The sequence below is a fragment of the Chlorocebus sabaeus genome, chromosome 23 (assembly GCF_047675955.1).
Source record: "Chlorocebus sabaeus isolate Y175 chromosome 23, mChlSab1.0.hap1, whole genome shotgun sequence".
Taxonomy (NCBI): domain Eukaryota; kingdom Metazoa; phylum Chordata; class Mammalia; order Primates; family Cercopithecidae; genus Chlorocebus; species Chlorocebus sabaeus.
The window spans coordinates 4759856-4776980 of record NC_132926.1 but is presented as its reverse complement, the minus strand read 5'-3'; the positions used below and the strand labels follow the sequence as shown (position 1 = coordinate 4776980).

The 17125-nt window shown below is 56.0% G+C and overlaps 2 protein-coding genes across 4 annotated transcripts; one reads left to right on the top strand and one right to left on the bottom strand.

Annotated features, from left to right (window-relative positions):
- Positions 1-576: 576 nt before the first annotated feature.
- Positions 577-15373, top strand: SLC34A1 (solute carrier family 34 member 1). Of its 3 annotated transcripts, XM_008015427.3 has the most exons (13): positions 577-738; positions 1880-2035; positions 2174-2323; positions 2408-2536; positions 2610-2753; positions 3964-4075; positions 4196-4391; positions 4479-4574; positions 10185-10254; positions 10516-10683; positions 12980-13096; positions 13197-13321; positions 14027-15373. In XM_008015427.3, exons 2-13 carry the CDS (start codon positions 1927-1929, stop codon positions 14528-14530), a joined length of 1920 nt encoding a protein of 639 aa, XP_008013618.3. In that variant the 5' UTR covers positions 577-738; positions 1880-1926; the 3' UTR covers positions 14531-15373. The 3 variants fall into 3 exon arrangements, with proteins under 3 accessions (XP_008013618.3, XP_072866460.1, XP_072866461.1); XM_073010359.1 differs by lacking the exon at positions 577-738 and having other exon boundaries at positions 1827-2035; XM_073010360.1 differs by lacking the exons at positions 577-738; positions 10185-10254; positions 10516-10683; ... (1 more) ...; positions 13197-13321; positions 14027-15373 and adding an exon at positions 6133-7010 and having other exon boundaries at positions 1827-2035.
- A 519-nt stretch (positions 15374-15892) lies between these two features.
- On the bottom strand, positions 15893-16906 carry PFN3 (profilin 3). Its single transcript, XM_008015425.3, has one exon. The coding sequence runs from the start codon at positions 16819-16821 to the stop codon at positions 16408-16410; it is 414 nt and encodes a 137-aa protein (XP_008013616.2). The 5' UTR covers positions 16822-16906; the 3' UTR covers positions 15893-16407.
- Positions 16907-17125: the final 219 nt, after the last annotated feature.

The window sequence follows — 17125 nt, the reverse complement described above, 5'->3', positions numbered from 1 at the left end:
TTATTTCATCAGCCTCTTAACTGGCCTCTCCGCTTCCAGGCTCTCTTCCACGTGTCCGGGCTCCACCCCACTGGGGCCATTCTAAAAGGCAGATCAGGCCCTTCCCAGTCTGGAGGGCAGCTCCACATTGACTCAGACTCACATCCTGGGCCCAGGGTCAGGCATTAGAGACCTGGCACGATTCAATGTCCTCCAGCCTCTCCAGCTTAGGTCCTCATCTCACACTCCCTCTCCTCCGAGCTCCCCCTGGGAGACTCACAGACGCCCTGACACTTGGCAAGACCGTAGGATGTTTTTGTTTGGTTTGGTTTTTCTGAGACAGTCTCACTCTGTCACCCAGGCTGGAGTGCAGTGGCACGATCTTGGCTCACTGCAACCTCCGAAGGCCATAGGATGTTTGGGTCACTCCCTGGGGAGTCCTGTCAGGCCAGGAATGAGGGGACCCTGGGAACAAGGTGCTGAGCGGCATCAGGGTCTCTGCCTGCGAGCGGGGGATGTGTCTGGATCGCGGTTGAGCGGAGAGCCTGACCACAGATTCCCCATGCAGAGCTGACGATTAGCAATTAACTGGGAGGAATCTCGGGGGTGAGGTTAATTGGGGAACAGAGGGAGGGCAGCTAGGGTTCCAGGGACTTTGCCCTTGGACACGAGGGTATAAAGAGGAGGGTCCCAGTTCTCCTTCGGGCCCTGGAGCCTTCCTTGAGCTGCTGAGCAGAAGCTGAAACACAGAATCCCAAGGTAAGCCCAGGACCCTCACATCCCAACCCCACCCCCAGCTCTGAGTAGGAAACAGCCCAGCACCCCAGCCCCTTCATCTCTGTCCTATCTGTGCCCACCCCCACCGTGGCCCATATAACATGTCAGGCCAGCCAGGCGCAGTGGCTCACACCTGCAATCCCAGCACTTTGGGAGGCCAAGTGGGCAGATCACCTGAGGTCGAGTTTGCACCAAAAATACAAAAATTTAGCTGGGCATGGTGGCGGGCACCTGTAATCCCAGCTGCTTGGGAGGCTGAGGCGGGACAATCGCTTGAACCCAGGAGGCGGAGGTTGCAGTGAGCCGAGATTGCGCCAGTGCACTCCAGCCTGGGCAACAAGAGTGAAAGTCCGTCTCAAAAAAAAAAAAAAAGGACTCTTGCTCCTTCAGGGCTTGTATTCAGCTCTTCACACCCCCACCACAACAGCCAAGGCCGCTGGGACAATGCGGGCAGTGCTGAGGCAGATCAGGGTGCCTCCACCCCAATAGCCAAGACTCCTGGGGCAGTGCAGGGACAAGCAGGGGGCTGAAGCAAGCCTGTCAGTGTTTGTTTATTGGCCCTTGAGGGGGTGGATGGGGAAAGGAGTTCACTGTGAGAGGAACCCAGGAACTCAGGATCCGGACCAGGGGACCTCCATGTGTGCCCAGCTGACCCCATGAGAAGGGAGGTGACTGCAGCTCCTCCCTGCTCTCCAGGTGGGCAAAACTGAAGCCCGGCCCAGCCCCAGCCCATACCTGCAGCCACTGCCAACACCACATATTCCCTGGCCCCCTCCAGCCCCACACAGGTTGGGCGTCCTTGGTTCTCAGTGTCTTTCATCAATGCTATATCCCAGCCTCTGGTTCAGAGCCTGGGCTAGAGCTCCGTAATACTCACTGAATGAATGAATGGGTGAATGAATGAACACCTCACCACCACCACACACACCCCTCTGAGACTCACATGCAGGTGCCCGGCACAGATGTGCACATGTAAGTCTGCATGTGAGTCTCGGAGGGGTGTGCGTGGTGAGGATCGGGGGTGTACTTTGCTGGGTGTGTGTTTAGAATCACGTGCCATGGGGGTTTGTGCAGGTGAGGGTGTGTGGGAGTGAGTGTCCCGGACACAGCCATTGTCATTCAGCATTGCTGCGACCCACTGACCTGCAGACCTCACAGTGGGTGCCCAGGATGCTGTCCTATGGAGAGAGGCTGGGGTCCCCTGCTGTCTCCCCACTCCCAGTCCGTGGGGGGCATGTGATGCGAGGGACGGCCTTTGCCTACGTGCCCAGCCCTCAGGGTGAGTGCTGCTCCCACACCCTGGACCCTCTTTGCCCACAGTTGACCACATCCTGGGTGAGCCCACTTCCCCCGCCTGTCCCTCCCCGCCTCCCCGCTGTGGGGCCTCTGGGAGCTCCTGACCAGGCTCCCTCCCTAGTCCTACACAGGATCCCGGGGACCTCTGCCTATGCCTTCCCCAGCCTGGGCCCTGTGGCCCTTGCCGAGCACACCTGCCCCTGTGGGGAGATCCTGGAGCGCCATGAACCACTGCCTGCCAAGCTGGCCCTGGAGGAAGAGCAGAAGCCAGGTGGGCCTGGGCTGGGGGCAGCAGGGGCAGCAGCAGTCCCTGCCCTGGCCTCTGCCCACTATGCTCATGGCTTCCCCCAACCAGAGCCCAGGCTGGTCTCCAAGCTGCGCCAGGCTGGCGCCATGCTGCTCAAGGTGCCGCTGATGCTCAGCTTCCTCTACCTCTTCATCTGCTCCCTGGACGTGCTCAGCTCAGCCTTCCAGCTGGCTGGAGGTAGGACTCAGGTGGAAGAGACCTTGGAGGGGTTCCTGAAGGGCCTTGGACAACGTCAGCTCATGCTCCCCAGGGAAGGTGGCCGGTGACATCTTCAAGGATAATGCCATCCTGTCCAACCCGGTGGCCGGGCTGGTGGTGGGGATCCTGGTGACTGTGCTGGTGCAGAGCTCTAGCACCTCCACGTCCATCATCGTCAGCATGGTCTCCTCTGGCTGTGAGTTGGCCCACCACGGTGGGGAAGAGCCTGGAGGGGCACCCCAGGAGCTGGGAAGGGTGGCAAATAGGGAGCATGACCCCAGGAAGGCTGGCCTCCATTCAGCCTGACTCCCGTATCAGCCAGGGACACGAGAGGAGCCCAAACTGTAGCTGTGTGTGACCCAGATGATTTATGGCAAGAAACTAGCTTCCCCGATGGTGGGCTGTCTGGGCAAGTCAGGAATCCGTAGGCTAGGGCATTGGAAGGGCAGGCAGGAACTCTCAGGTGGGCGCCGATGCTGTAGTCCAGACAGGGCAGGGTTTCTCCTTCCTCGGGGAAGCCTCAGTTCTGCTTGAGGCCTTTCGTCCTATTGGATGAGGCTGACCCAGGTTACCAAGGATAATCTCCTTTTCTTAAAGTTAGCTGACTGTAGATGTGAATTGCGTCTACAAAACACCTTACAGAACACCCAGGCTAGTGTTGGGTTGAATAACTGGGTACCACAGCCTAGCTAAGTTGACACATAAAACTAACCATCACTGGTCGGGCGCGGTGGCTAATGCCCGTAATCCCAGCACTTTGGGAGGCTGAGGTGGGTGGATCACTAGGTCAGGAGATCAAGACCATTGTGGCTAACACGGTGAAACCCCGTCTCTACTAAAAATACCAAAAAAAAAAAAAAAAAAAAAAATTTAGCCAGGCATGGTGGCAGATGCCTGTGGTCCCAGCTACTTAGGAGGCTGAGGCAGGAGGATGGAGTGAACCTGGGAGGCAAAGCTTGCAGTGAGCCGAGATCACGCCACAGCACTCCAGCCTGGGTGACAGAGCAAGACTCCTCCTCAAAAACAACAACAACAACAACAAAAAACTAACCATCACGCTTGGGGACACATGTGCACACACAGGCACAAATCTCTATTTGCATGTAGGACATGAGCCCACGAGCCCTCATAACGAAGGCCTCACATGCATACACGTTCACATCCATACACCATGAGCAGCGCGTGTACATCTACTCACATGGATGAATGCACACACCTGTAAATGCACAGCCCGTGTGACATGTGACATGCACCTGTGACACCAAGGTTAGGCAGACTCAGCAGCATAGCAGGAGCATCCACTGGGGACTGGGACATGGGTGGGGACCTGACAAGAGTTGTGGTAGGACCGTGGGGCAGGAGCTGGGTGACCGTCAAATTTGTTAGGACATCTTCTCTTCTACCAGTGCTGGAGGTAAGCTCTGCCATCCCCATAATCATGGGTTCCAACATCGGCACCTCTGTCACCAACACCATCGTGGCCCTGATGCAGGCGGGGGACAGGACTGACTTCCGGCGGTGAGGGGGGCTGGGGGTTGGGGGCTTGTGCCTGGGGGAGGACAGCCCCAGATGCCAGGAACCCCGGGCGCGACCGCGCTCTGGCTGCAGCCTGCCTTGCAATGTGGCCTCCCTGCCCAGGGCCTTCGCGGGGGCCACGGTGCATGACTGCTTTAACTGGCTGTCAGTGCTGGTCCTGCTGCCCCTGGAGGCTGCCACCGGCTACCTGCACCACATCACTCAACTCGTGGTGGCCTCCTTCAACATCCATGGTGGCCGTGACGCTCCTGACCTACTCAAGATCATCACAGAGCCCTTCACGAAGCTCATCATCCAGGTGACGGCAGGGCCTGGCATGGGGCGAGGGTGGGGGTAGCAAGGGACCCAGCCTCCTTCACTCCCCCTGCCCACATCTTGCCCGCAGCTGGACAAGTCCGTGATAACCAGCATTGCCACCGGTGATGAGTCCCTGAGGAACCACAGTCTCATCCGGATTTGGTGCCACCCAGACTCCTTAGAGGTAAGTCCCAGGCCTAGCCCCAGGTAAGAGGACTCCCTCTTCAAGCTGTTGGTTTCATTGTCTGTTCAAAATGCTCCAGATAGAACTTGAAGATCATTTAGCCAGGAGAGGGCAAATATGTGGCCTTTCTACTGTGCTTACAGTAAACATCGCTAATTCCTCCCAGCTTCACACATTGCCTTAGGCAGACATCACCCATCAGAGTTATTATGTAGCTGATCTAGACCAGTGGTTCTTGAAGTGTGGTCCCAGGCTGGCATCTTGGGTACCACGTGGGAACCTATTAGAGATGCAAATCACCCTGCCCTTCCCTAGACCTGCTGAATCTGGAAAGCCCTGGGAGTGGGGCCAGTGGCCTATACTTCAGCAGTTCCTCTGGGTGTGCTCCGTGCTCAAGTTTGAGAACCACTCATCTAGTGCAACCCTTAGGTTTCACAGGTAGAGACACAGGTTCAGAGAGACTAAGAAACATGCCAGAGCTTGTCCTACCATGTCAGGGCCTGAGCACCCCAGAGGGGTTAGTGACTCAGCTGGGCCATGTTTTGGGATCCAGGTAATGGGAGGAGGAGGCGTGTCTTATAAGGACACCCAGGAAAGTAGGGTGAGCACAAAGGTGGGCTGCACGGAGACCTCCTTGGAGATATAGCAGCCACTTGTGCTGGCGTCGGGGATTCCTTCTCCTGGAGACTGCCACGGGCAGGAGTCCCTTATCCTTCTGCACTGTTTCTGCTGCTTCTAATGCTGGGAAGATCTGTTTGAATCAAGTGGACACTCATGGACCACCCATTACGCCAGGCTGACAAGGAAGCAGGCAATTAGCACACTTCCTTACTCAGCCATAAAAAGGAAAATGCTCGGCCGGGCGCAGTGGCTCATGCCTGTAATCCCAGCACTTTGGGAGTCCGAAGCGGGCAGATCACGAGGTCAGGAGATTGAGACCATCCTGGCTAACAAGGTGAAACCCCGTCTCTATTGAAAAACAAAACAAAACAAAACAAAAATGTAGCCGGGTGTGGTGGCGGCCTCCTGTAGTCCCAGCTACTCGGGAGGCTGAGGCAGAATGGCGTGAACCCGGGAGGTGGAGTTTGCAGTGAGCCGAGATTGCGCCACTGTACTCCAGCCTGGGTGACAGAGCAAGACTCTGTCTCAAGAAAAAAAAGGAAGACACTTCATCCAAACCACAATGCACCATATTTGCTTCTCCTTGATGCGTACATACGAGACATAACTCCATTTACAATGAGATATGAGGAAACCCAAAGCCACAGCACAAGCACAAGCCCTCCCCCCTCCCCCTCCCACTTGCCACTCCTTGTGACTGGACCTTCCTCCTGGTGTGAACAGAAAACACTCATCTGACTTGCCCTGCGATGCTCCTTTGCGTCTGAAGTTGCTCCGGCTCAGCCTCTGAGTGTTCAAAGCAGCCTTACATAAAAAGCCCCAGCGGGCAGCTTTTACGCTGACTTCGTGACCTCTTTAATACATCAAGCACCTTCTCACGAGCTCTGTGAGCACTCTCAGTGCTCTCTGAATCACCACCAGCCTCTAGACTTCATAGCAAGATCTGGAAGGGAGAGAAATCACACACTTTGATCTTCACACAGAGCAAGCCATGGAAACCAGCTCTGATCCTCGCTGCCTCGGAGCTCCCCGCCGGTCACCTGCTGCAGCTTCGGGCAGGTCTCAGCCTGCAGCCTCCACATCCTCACCTGAAGTCGTCCTCACCCAGGTTCACTCCGTGGAGGCCGCCCTTGGGCCTTTCTCTACGGCTGCAGCTGCCACTTGTCCAGCTGGTTTCTCTTCCTCACTCTGCCAGGAAACGCTCTCCTTCAACGCTTTCTGCAAGGCAGGGCCTGATTTCCTCGGCTCGGAGAGTAGCTGGCGGGTGGGACCCAAGCTCTCACGTTCACCCTCTTTCTGGGACCCCGCCGAAGGAGTGTGACTCACACAGCAATGGATGTGCTTGGTCTTGCGAAGTGTGAAGTGTGAAGTGCGAAGTGTGAAGTGCCTCCTGGCTCCTCCTGCCCAAAGACTTGGGTTTGTCCTTTGGCCGCAGAGTCTCCCTGTGTTTCCTTCCAACCTGTTCCCATTGACTCCAACTTCCACCACGCTGAACCTGAACGAGTCGCCAGGGAAGCTATGCACCCGGGAGAGGAGGCAAGTCCAAGGCCTTCCAGATGGGGAAGGAAGAAGCAGTGGCAGTTGTAGTGTTCAGACCCTGAGTCTCCCGGGACCCTGACATTGTCCTGGGAATCACCTTCTTACGTGGCCACACTGCGGATTATCAACTATACCTGCCTGGATTAAACAAGCATCTTTTGAGGACTTGCAACCTGGGAGGCAGGGATTATCACATCCCCCATTTCACAGATGAGGAAAACTGAGCCCCAGAGAAGTCCAGTGGCTTGTAGGATACAAATCCTGGTGGAATCCTGACTCTCTATCTGGTTGCCTCTCCCACTCACCGGTCTGACATTCTACTATATATGTCTGTTTCCCATGCTGCCCATCGGGCCTGAAGGCCACTAGGTGACCACAGCCCCGTGGAGACCACCCCAGAGGTAGCGGGTGTTACTCTAAGGAGGAGTTCTCCTTTTCGCCACCAGATGGTGCTGCTGGCACAGTGCTCTCCCTCTGCTTCCAGAAGAACAAAGGCCCTAGTGCGCCCCTTCTTCTGTGGGGGAAACTACTGCGCAGGCCCACATCCTGACAGGCTTCTGTGAGCTTCATCACCTCCTTCAGTTCCCAGAAGGAGTCTCTTTAATTTAGGGTGTCCCTGTAGGCACTTAAATCCCAACTCCCTCTTCCATAATGCTGCCAAATAGCCCCTGGGAAAAGGTGGGCAGCATTATGGACTTCATGCTGCAGAGGAGGAAACTGAGGCCCAGAGAGGCTAAGTGTTTGCTCCAGTGTCACACAGCTGGGAACAGCTCAGCTGGGGTATGGACCCAGGGCTGTCCACAGGCCAATTCTGCTCTTCCCACAGAGCCCACCACCTGCTTCAGGTCCCTCTGGCCTCTCCTACCCGATCCCAGGCCCAGGCAGGGATGGGCACATCTTGGGAAGATGCCCCCAGATCCTGGGCCTCCCAGCTCTTTTATCTAAGCTGGAGTTTCCGTCTTCTCCCTCTACCCCCACAAAGCCCCAGGGCCTGCTCCCTCCCGGCAGTTCCCTCTCCGCCTGGCTTTGTCCCTCCTGCCACCTTTACCTTCCTCTCTTACACTTTAGGGTCTCTGGCCTCCCAGCCAGGGCCACACAGCCCCAGGCAAGAAGGTCAAGGTTCTAAAAACTCGGAGGGCTTGGCCCTGCTGCTGCCCCTGCCAGCCCTAAGTTGGGACCCCAGTAAAGTTCCCCATTCTCCTCCAGCCTCCCCAGGACCCCACAGCCCTCCCCACAGAGACCTCTGGGCCCAGCCCAGGTTAGGTCAGTGGGGCACAGGTTGACCAGGCACCCACTCATTCAAGTGGTTGTCTGCTCCCTCAGCCTCCAGGCTGGGTACTCCCAGGAAGGTCCAAGCAGATTCCTCCCCAACAGGGCCAGGGTTCTCAGGTTCGTCGGCAGGGATCACTGGTCCTGACCTAGGAAGTCAGTCACACACACAGCCTCCCCACCATGTGATCCTGAACAGGCCCAGGGAGGGAGACGGTCACTCCGTGTAGGAAGACAGTTTACCGAAGGCTCACCATGAACCAAGCCCTGTGATGAGCGCTTTAAACACATTTCCCCCTAAAACCTTCACAGCAGCTCTTCTCTTACCCTGCGTTAGAGAAAACGGGCTCTGAGAGGTGGCATGGCTTACCCAGGGTGGTTGGTATAAGAAGCAGGATTTGAACTTAGATCTGCCTAACAGCAAACACCTGGCTCTCTCCCTTACCCTTGCAGCTGTTACCGTCGCTTTTCCAGCCTGGTTTTCCCATCTAGCCCATCACAACCTATTTTTTCCAGGCTTCTTGGCCTACCATTCAGGCCCAGTCTTGATGGGTCCGCAAGGCCCTGATGTGGCGAACTGGGAGCACACAAGAGCACATTGCCCCATTCAAGGGAGCACATCCTGCTAAAATAAACCCAGATGTTACACCAGATGCCATAAAATTTCTTACCTTGGCCAGCGCAGTGGCTCACACCTGTAATCCCAGCACTTTGGGAGGCCAAGGTGGGTGAATGACCTGAGGTCAAGAGTTCGAGACAAGCCTGGCCAACATGGCGAAACCCCATCTCTGCTACAAATACAAAAAATCAGCCAGGCGTGGTGGCGGGCGCCTGTTAACCCTAGCTACTCAGGAGGTGGAGGCAGGAGAATCGTTTGAACCCAGGAGGCGGAGGTTGCAGTGAGCCGAGATTATGCCACTGCACTCTAGACTGGGCAACAGAACGAAAACTCTGTCTCTAAATAAATAAATAAATAACTTATTAGCCCAACAAGGCTAACAATTAGTTGTCCACAGGCCAGGCTGGCCTGCTTCTGCTGACCTTCTTTGAGTTGTAAAAGATAACTCTAAGTGGTTGACAATATTTACAGATTGGGAGTTGGTTGCTTTTGGGGTTTGTTTTTATTTTTGTTTTTTTGAGATAAGGTCTTGCTCTGTCACTCAAGCTGGAGTGCAGGGGCGTGATCAGAGCTCATGCCAGCCTCGAACACTTGGGCTCAAGAGATCCTCCTGCTTCAACCTCCTGAGTAGCTAGGACTACAGGTATACACCACCATGCCCTAATTTTCTTTGTGGAGACAGGGTCTTGCTATGTTGCCCAAGCTGGCCTCCCACTTCTGGCCTTGAGTAATCCTCTCACCTCAGCCCCCAAAGTGCTGGGATTACAGCCATGAGCGACATTGCACCTGGCCCAGATTGGGAGATTTTATCTAGAACTTCAGAGTTGTGGCTTCTCTCATAGAAATTGGGCAATTTAGCCATGCCAGGCTGCGTCCCTGGATGGTGACAGTGACCAGGAGCTGAGTAACTGCTGACTCTATAGGCCCAGCAGAAACTCTCCCCACCTCTTCCACACATAGCCCGAGCTGCTCACTTAGGTTACCTGCCCAGCCCTGTGGCCCTCTGAATTGTACGGCCTCCCTGGGGAGCCCCTTTATTTCACTGACAGTAGGTGACAGAAGAGATGTGTGGGCTGGGCCCTGTCCCCCTACATCCCCTGAGAATAAGGAATTGATCTAGAGGAGAATGGAGATTGGGCTAAGGGTGTCTTGGAGGAGAGGAAGGAGCCAGGATGCTGGGGAAGGGGCACCAATAAAGGGATTGGTAATAAAAGATGAGGAAGGGGGAGTTTTCAGACAAAGAGGAACATGTTCAGCAGCACCCAATGCCACTGAGAGAGGGAGGAAAAGAAAGACAGGAAGCCACAGATGTGGCCCTGGGGAGAGCTGGGCCAGTGGAGCGACAGGGCAGAACACACAGAGGGCCAGATTCTCGTGTGGCAGCTACTTTCATCTACATGTCCTCAGTGGAAGAGACAGGCTCAGAGAGGGCAAGAGACCCCTGCATGGTCACAGAGCAGGAGGCCCATCTCCATCTTCCCCATCCTTCCCTAACCCCCATCTCGGCTCCAACCTCAGTCTATGTTTTCCTAATTCACTAAGTTACCCTCCTCTTAATGTAGGCTCCCACCTCCATGTCGAGAGCACAGGCCAACTCCAGCCAGACCCTTGGAAATGCCACCATGGAGAAATGTGAGTGCCTGAAACATGGTGTCCAGAATGGCAGGGGCAGAGCCTAGCAGTGGCAGGGCAATCCTGCACCAGCCACTATTGTGTCCAGCCCCAAGGAGGACAGCTGTCAACCAGCCCATCTCCTGAGCCTGGGTCAAGCTCCGGTGTTAAGGCTCAAGGAGCCTGAGGTGGGGCCTTAGGCTCAGAGTCCAACCAGGTGGCAAAGGTGGGGACCTGAGAGCCAGGTGTGGGGTCAGCTGTCAGGAGCTCCACCCCCTGCAGGCAACCACATCTTTGTGGACACCAGCCTACCGGACCTGGCTGTGGGACTCATCCTGCTGGCAGGATCCCTGGTGCTGCTGTGCACCTGCCTCATCCTCCTCGTCAAGATGCTCAACTCCCTGCTCAAGGGCCAAGTGGCCAAGGTCATCCAGAAGGTCATCAATACCGGTGAGCTGCGAGCAGTTGACTGGGCAGGGCCGCAGGATGGGCCTTTCCAGATCCTGCTAAGTCCTGTGACTGCCTTGATCTGGGTAAAGCCTACCATCTCTGAGCCTGTTTCCTGATGTGAACAAAGAAGGTGGTTTCTGATGCCACTGAGGTGCTGACAGCTGGAGACCTGTGGCTGCCTCTGGCTGTGGTTCCATTTTAGCAGGTGGAGATGCTTGTTTGATTCAATCAACAAAGAGTTGATTGGACCATTGTTTGATTCAATCAACAAAGAGTTCTTACACCCCCATTGTGTGACAAGGGAGGTATAGTGCCAGGTATACACAGGTGAGACAGAGATGGGTCCTGCCCTGAGGGGCTCACAGCCTAGCAGGGGAAGGCAAGCAATGAAAAATACGTGAGATTGGCAAGTGGCTCACACCTGTAAATGCAGCACTTTGGGCTGAAGCAGCAGAATCACTTGAGCCCAGGAGTTCAAAACCAACTTGGGCAACATAGTGAGACTTTTTTTGTTTGTTTTTTTGTTTTTTTGAGACAGTTTCATTCTTGTTGCCCAGGCTGGAGTGCAATGGCATGATCTTGGCTCACTGCAACCTCCGCCTTCCGGGTTCAAGCGATTCTGCTTCAGCCTCTCGAGTAGCTAGGATTACAGGTGCCCGCCACAACATCCAGCTAATTTTTTTGTATTTTTAGTCAAGACAGGGTTTCACCATGTTGGCCAGGCTGGTCTCGAACTCCTGACCTCAGATGATCCATCCGCCTCAGCCTCTCAAAATGCTAGGATTACAGGCATGAACCACCGTGCCCGGCTGAGGCTTTGTCTTTACAAAAAAATTTAAAATTAGCTGGGCATGGTGGTGTGCTCCTATAGTCCCAGGTACTCAGGAGGCTGAGTGGGAGAGTCACTTGAGCCTAGCAGGTTGAGGCTGCAGTGAGCTATGATGGCACCACTGCACTCCAGCCTGTGCAACAGAGTTCAAAAATAAATAAATAAAAATAGAAAAAGAAAAATAAAGAAGAAAGGAAAATGAATTAGGGGGATACATTCAGAGAGAGGTACCTGCCAAGGACATAGCAAAAATGGCAATGCAGTAGGGTGTGGAAGAGATGGCTTCCAATGCGCAGTTTGAGGCCGCTCAGTGCAGCTGGCATTTGAACAGACACAAGTAGCCACAGTGCAGATGAAGAGCACTCTGCATGGAGGAACAGTATGTGCAAAGGCTCAGAGGCAGGAACCAGCATGGCAGGTCCGTGGCACAGAAGGGTGGCCAGCAGCTGGCAGGAGCAGGGTAAGCAAGGGGATTGGCTGAGTGGGGTCAGTGAGGTGGCAGGGAAGGGGCCAGAGCATGGGGTCTCCAGGCTCTGCTCAGAGCCTGGACTTTAATGAGGGTAACATGAGCACTCAGAAGACCTGGGGCAAGGGAGCAACGCCATTTGATTTTCATTTTCTCTTTTTTGTTTTTTGAGACAGAGTCTTGCTTTGTCACCCAGGCTGGAGTGCAGTGGCGCAATCTCAGCTCACTGCAACCTCTGCCTCCCAGGTTCAAGTGATCCTCCCACTTTAGCCTCCTGAGTAAACTGGGATTACAGGTGTGCACCACCACACTCGGCTAATTTTTGTATTTTTAGTAGAGACAGGTTTTTGCCATGTTGGCCAGGCTGGTCTTGAATACCAAGCCTCCCACCTTGGCCTCCCAAAGTGCTGGGATTACAAGTGTGAGCCACCATGCCCAGACTCTTCCTATTAACCATAATTTTTTTAAAAAATAGAGATAGGCTCTCACTATGTTGGTCAGGCTCGTCTCGAACTCCCAGTCTCAAGTGATCCACCCAACTCAGCATCCCAAAGTGCTGGGATTACAGGTGTGAGCCACCTTGCCCGGGCTTGGTTTTCATTTTAAACTTCATGCACTAGGAGGGGCCGAATGACAAATACTAGAATAAGGGGTATCATGGGGCTGTGGGAGTTCAGAGAAGGGAGGAAAAAGTCTGCTCCAGAGCCGGGGGTCAGGGAAGCCTTTCCAGAGGAAGTGACATCCATGCTGAGTCTGAGGATGAATATTCAGATGCTGAGTAGGATACTCCCAGCAGAGGGAACAGCCCCAGCAAAGGCACAGTCGCCTGACAGAGCCAGACTGAGAAAGGCCTTTAATCCAGGAGCAAAGAGGCCAAGTGGAAGCCACTGCAGTAGGCGCAAACCCCCATGGAGGTCCTCTCTCCCAATGCCCCCACGGAGGTCTGCTCTCCCCATGTCCCTGCTCTGACCCCAACCTGCTGGGATGCGGTTTCCTTGCAGACTTCCCTGCCCCCTTCACCTGGGTAACAGGCTACTTTGCCATGGTGGTGGGCGCCGGCATGACCTTCGTGGTCCAGAGCAGTTCTGTGTTCACCTCGGCCATCACCCCACTCGTTGGTGAGTGTCCATGTAGAGGTGGAGTGGGCTGGGCCAGGGCTGGCAGCAAAAGGGCTGAAGGAGACGCTGGGGAACCTACTTCCTCTCCCTCTGCCCCCAGGCCTCGATGTGATCAGCATTGAGAGGGCCTACCCACTCACACTGGGTTCCAACATCGGCACCACCACCACGGCCATCCTGGCTGCCCTGGCCAGCCCCAAGGAGAAACTGTTCAGCGCTTTCCAGGTGCGCTGGGAGTGTAGCCTCGCCTGGGGCAGGATGGAGTTGCGTACAGGGTGTGGGGCCTGACAAAGGTGTGATGACATGCAACAAATATTTTGACTGCCTACTAAGGGCCACGTGCTATGCTCAATGAAACCATTATGGACGGACAAAGTAGACCCAATACCACCCTCGAGACCTTAGCATCTCATAGGGAGACACTGCTCATAATTACACCAATAAATAGCAGTGAATCGGCTTTGCCCATAAGGAAGAGGAAGAGGCACTATAAGAGGGCGCCTGGCACAGTTTGAGGAATCCATTGCAGGGGTCAGGGCCGCAAATGGCAAAGGGGAATTATTCTAGGAGCAAAGGAGTAACTGACAAGCCAAGGCACTGACTGAGTGAGGGTCCAGAAACTGACATCAATCCTTTAGCTGCTGGATTTTGGCAGTATCTGCTGGGGGATTCCTGTGTGAGGGATCAGTGGGGAAAACATGGGGAGCTCAGGGCAGTAGTTATTTACCAACTGGTCTAGAAGTATTTCAATATTTGCATAACCAGCATAGCTGCCCCGGGGTGATCTGGGGGCGGGGGACACATCACCCCTAAATGGAAACTTTCCTGCTGCCCAGACCAGATTGGGGTTCCTATCATCCACCCCTGCTGGCCTGACCCAGGACCTGGGAGCCAGTGCCCACCTCAGCCCCTCTGCCTCATCCCCTGCAGATTGCCCTCTGTCACTTCTTCTTCAACATCTCGGGCATCCTTCTGTGGTACCCGGTGCCCTGCACACGCCTGCCCATCCGCATGGCCAAGGCGCTGGGGAAACGCACAGCTAAGTACCGCTGGTTCGCCGTCCTCTATCTCCTTGTCTGCTTCCTGCTGCTGCCCTCACTGGTGTTTGGCATCTCCATGGCAGGCTGGCAGGTCATGGTAGGTGTGGGCACGCCCTTCGGGGCCCTGCTGGCCTTCGTGGTGCTCATCAATGTCCTGCAGAGTCGGAGTCCCGGGCACTTGCCCAAGTGGTTACAAACATGGGACTTCCTGCCTCGCTGGATGCACTCCCTGAAGCCTCTGGACCGCCTCATCACCCGTGCCACCCTATGCTGTGCCAGGCCTGAGCCCCGCTCACCCCCGCTACCCCCTAGGGTCTTCCTGGAGGAGTTACCCCCTTCCACGCCCTCCCCCTGCCTTGCACTGCCTGCTCACCACCATGCCACCCGCCTCTAGGTGGTGGGCCCAGACTACAGCCTGGAATGGGGAAGGCCTGGGGTGGAAAGGCAGGGGAGGGAGGGTGTGTATATGTGTGTGCATGTGCCTGTGCCACCCTGAGTGCCAGTCTCTCCTTCTGTAGCTCCGCAAAGGTCTGGGCTTGTGTGACAGTGTCGGTGTGCGTGCATGTGTGGGGGTGAGTCTGCATGTGCACCTGTCATGTGTCGATGCTTGTATTTGTGTGCAGGTGTGCCAGCCCATGCACGTATACACAGACACACCTGTGGGAGGCTGTGTGCAGGTTGCAGGATATCTGATATGATTTCAGGTCCTCTGCACGTGTACACATGACTAGGATAGACAGGAGTGAGGGTGGGTCTGAGTATATGACTGTACAGCTGTTTGTGCATAGATGTTGGTGCCTGCCTCACTGAATTTGCACACCTCCCTGCCACCTTCCTTCCTCCAAGATACCCTCTCCTCATCCTCACCCAGGTCTTCAGCACCACTACAATTCCCTTCCCAACACCTGCCTGATGGGAAAAAAAAAAAAAAAAAAAAGGAATCAAAACTCTCCTTAGGCATTCGGAAGTCTTTTTGCTCTCCACCAATGGTGAAAGGGAAGACCAAGCCATGGGGTTCAGCAGCACCATCTCCCCTCAAAGACTGGCTGCAAGAGCAGCCTGCCCTGCCCGGGTCTGGTGCAGTTCCAGAGAAACCAGCCCTGCAGGCTCACACCCCAACCATCGGTCTGGCCCTACCTGAGAGTCCAATCCACAACTCAAACTCCCTGAAGCCCCTCCTAGGCCTGGGGCCACCCCCAAGGCAAGAGTAAGGAGGATTCTGCACCCCCAACCCCTGACCCCCACCTGGCTGAACTTCTTCTGGTCTCCCTCTGCCCTCTGAATTCACCCACCTCAGCCACACATCACTCCTTGCTGGGATAAGATCAGGGCTCCAGAATGAGTGACACGTGGGGTCTGCTGTCAGGGCCGCTGGGGGAGGGGATGGGAAGGGGGGTGGTGGGCAAAAGAGGCCATGCCCTGGGCCCCAGCACATGGAGGGCAGAGACCAGACACTCTCCCTCCCACTTTTGTCCACTATCTTTGGGCAGTAAACCAGGCCACAAACTCATCCAAGCTTTTCAATTCCCCTCCTCCATAGGTCACCCTGAAACGGAGGCCTACAGAGTGAGACTCCGGGGTAGGGATGCCAGAGTTCCTCCCTCTAGTCCAGGGACTCCTCCGGGGCCTTTTCGAAGACCTGGGGAAGGCAGCATGTAAGGTCTCAGACCCACTTGTGATGGTCTTGGACATGTGCCCTCTCAGTGGCCCCCCCTTGGAGGAATGTGGGCAGAGATGCAGAGGCCTGTGAACCCCAGAACTGCTTTACAAGCTACCAGGCCCGTCCTGTCACCCACTCACACACCTTGCTAGTACGTGAGGTATGAGTGGAGGGGGGAGGAGCAAACTGGCCTCTAGCCTGACACTCTGATGGGGAGAGGTGTTCGCGGGATGGGGAAGAGGCTCCTTTTACTTGTCCTGCCTAATGTGTGGGAATATCTGCGAGAAAGGACGCTAAGGCGGAAACTGACTTTGAGAAGCCCCACCCTTGGACTCTTCCTCAGCTGCGGAGTGCCTAGGACCCTGGGAGGGCGCCAAGGAGCAGCAGTCAGGCCAGGAGACTCTGCAAGGCGTCCATGGGAGAGCAGGGTGGAGGGCACAGGAGCCTGGCAGCCTCTAGACTCAAAATCCCATCTCCACCAGGTAACCGTCTTGCAAAGACCAGTTTCCTTATTTACAACTCCTCCCACCGTGCAAGTGGAGAAGGAGCCAGCCGCGCCCAGGTCACAGTTTATTTGGCCCGCGCTACCAGTGGGCGGCCTGGCTGCCCAGCTAGGCGCCCTGCATGCGCAGCCCGCGTATGAGTTCGTGCACCGTCTTGTTGAGGATGCCCCCATGGACCCCGCGTCGGCCCATGAGCACCAGGAGCGCGCGCGGCGCGTGGCCCACGCACACGGCTCGCGGGTCTAGTCCCTTGGTGCGTGCGTCCAGCACGCCGTCGCCCTCGGCCAGCAGGTGGTCGCGGATGACGCAGCAGCGGCGGCCGCCCACGCTCAGGCCCGCCTGCAGGAAGGTGCAACGGTCGGGCCCCGTGAGCACGCCCACCTCCTGCGGCGAGATGGCCGCCAGCAGGCCCCCGGGCCGCGAAGCCCACACGCAGCTGTTATCCGCATGGCCCACGATGGCCACGTCGTCGATGCGCTGGTCCCGCAACACTGCACTGATGTAGACCTTCCAGTCGCCCATCGCGCTCCGAGTGCGCCCCGCTGCCTCGTGCCTCTCGGAGCAATGTAGAGGCGCCACGCGGGGAAGGCCTGCGGCGCTGCGACGCATGCTGGGGCTGTGACGTCACACAAGGCGCCGTCCTGGAGGGACCACCCAGGCTGGGGCACGTGGGGCGTGGGCGTGTAGTGCAGGGGCAGTTCTAAGGTTATCCTGTAAGAAGGGTTTGGCAGAGCGCTGTGGCTCATTCCTGCAATCCCATCGCCTTGGGAGGCCGAGGCGGGCGGATCGCTTAAACTCAGCGAGATTTTAGGATCGTGTCGCTGCA

Excerpts from the sequence above, each read along its gene's own strand:
- PFN3 (XM_008015425.3), bottom strand. The coding sequence starts at position 16,821 with ATGGGCGACTGGAAGGTCTACATCAGTGCAGTGTTGCGGGACCAGCGC.
- SLC34A1 (XM_008015427.3), top strand. The coding sequence starts at position 1,927 with ATGCTGTCCTATGGAGAGAGGCTGGGGTCCCCTGCTGTCTCCCCACTC. Across the intron at positions 2,036-2,173 it reads CTACGTGCCCAGCCCTCAGG|TCCTACACAGGATCCCGGGG; the intron begins GTGAGTGCTGCT and ends CTCCCTCCCTAG. Across the intron at positions 2,324-2,407 it reads GGAGGAAGAGCAGAAGCCAG|AGCCCAGGCTGGTCTCCAAG; the intron begins GTGGGCCTGGGC and ends TCCCCCAACCAG.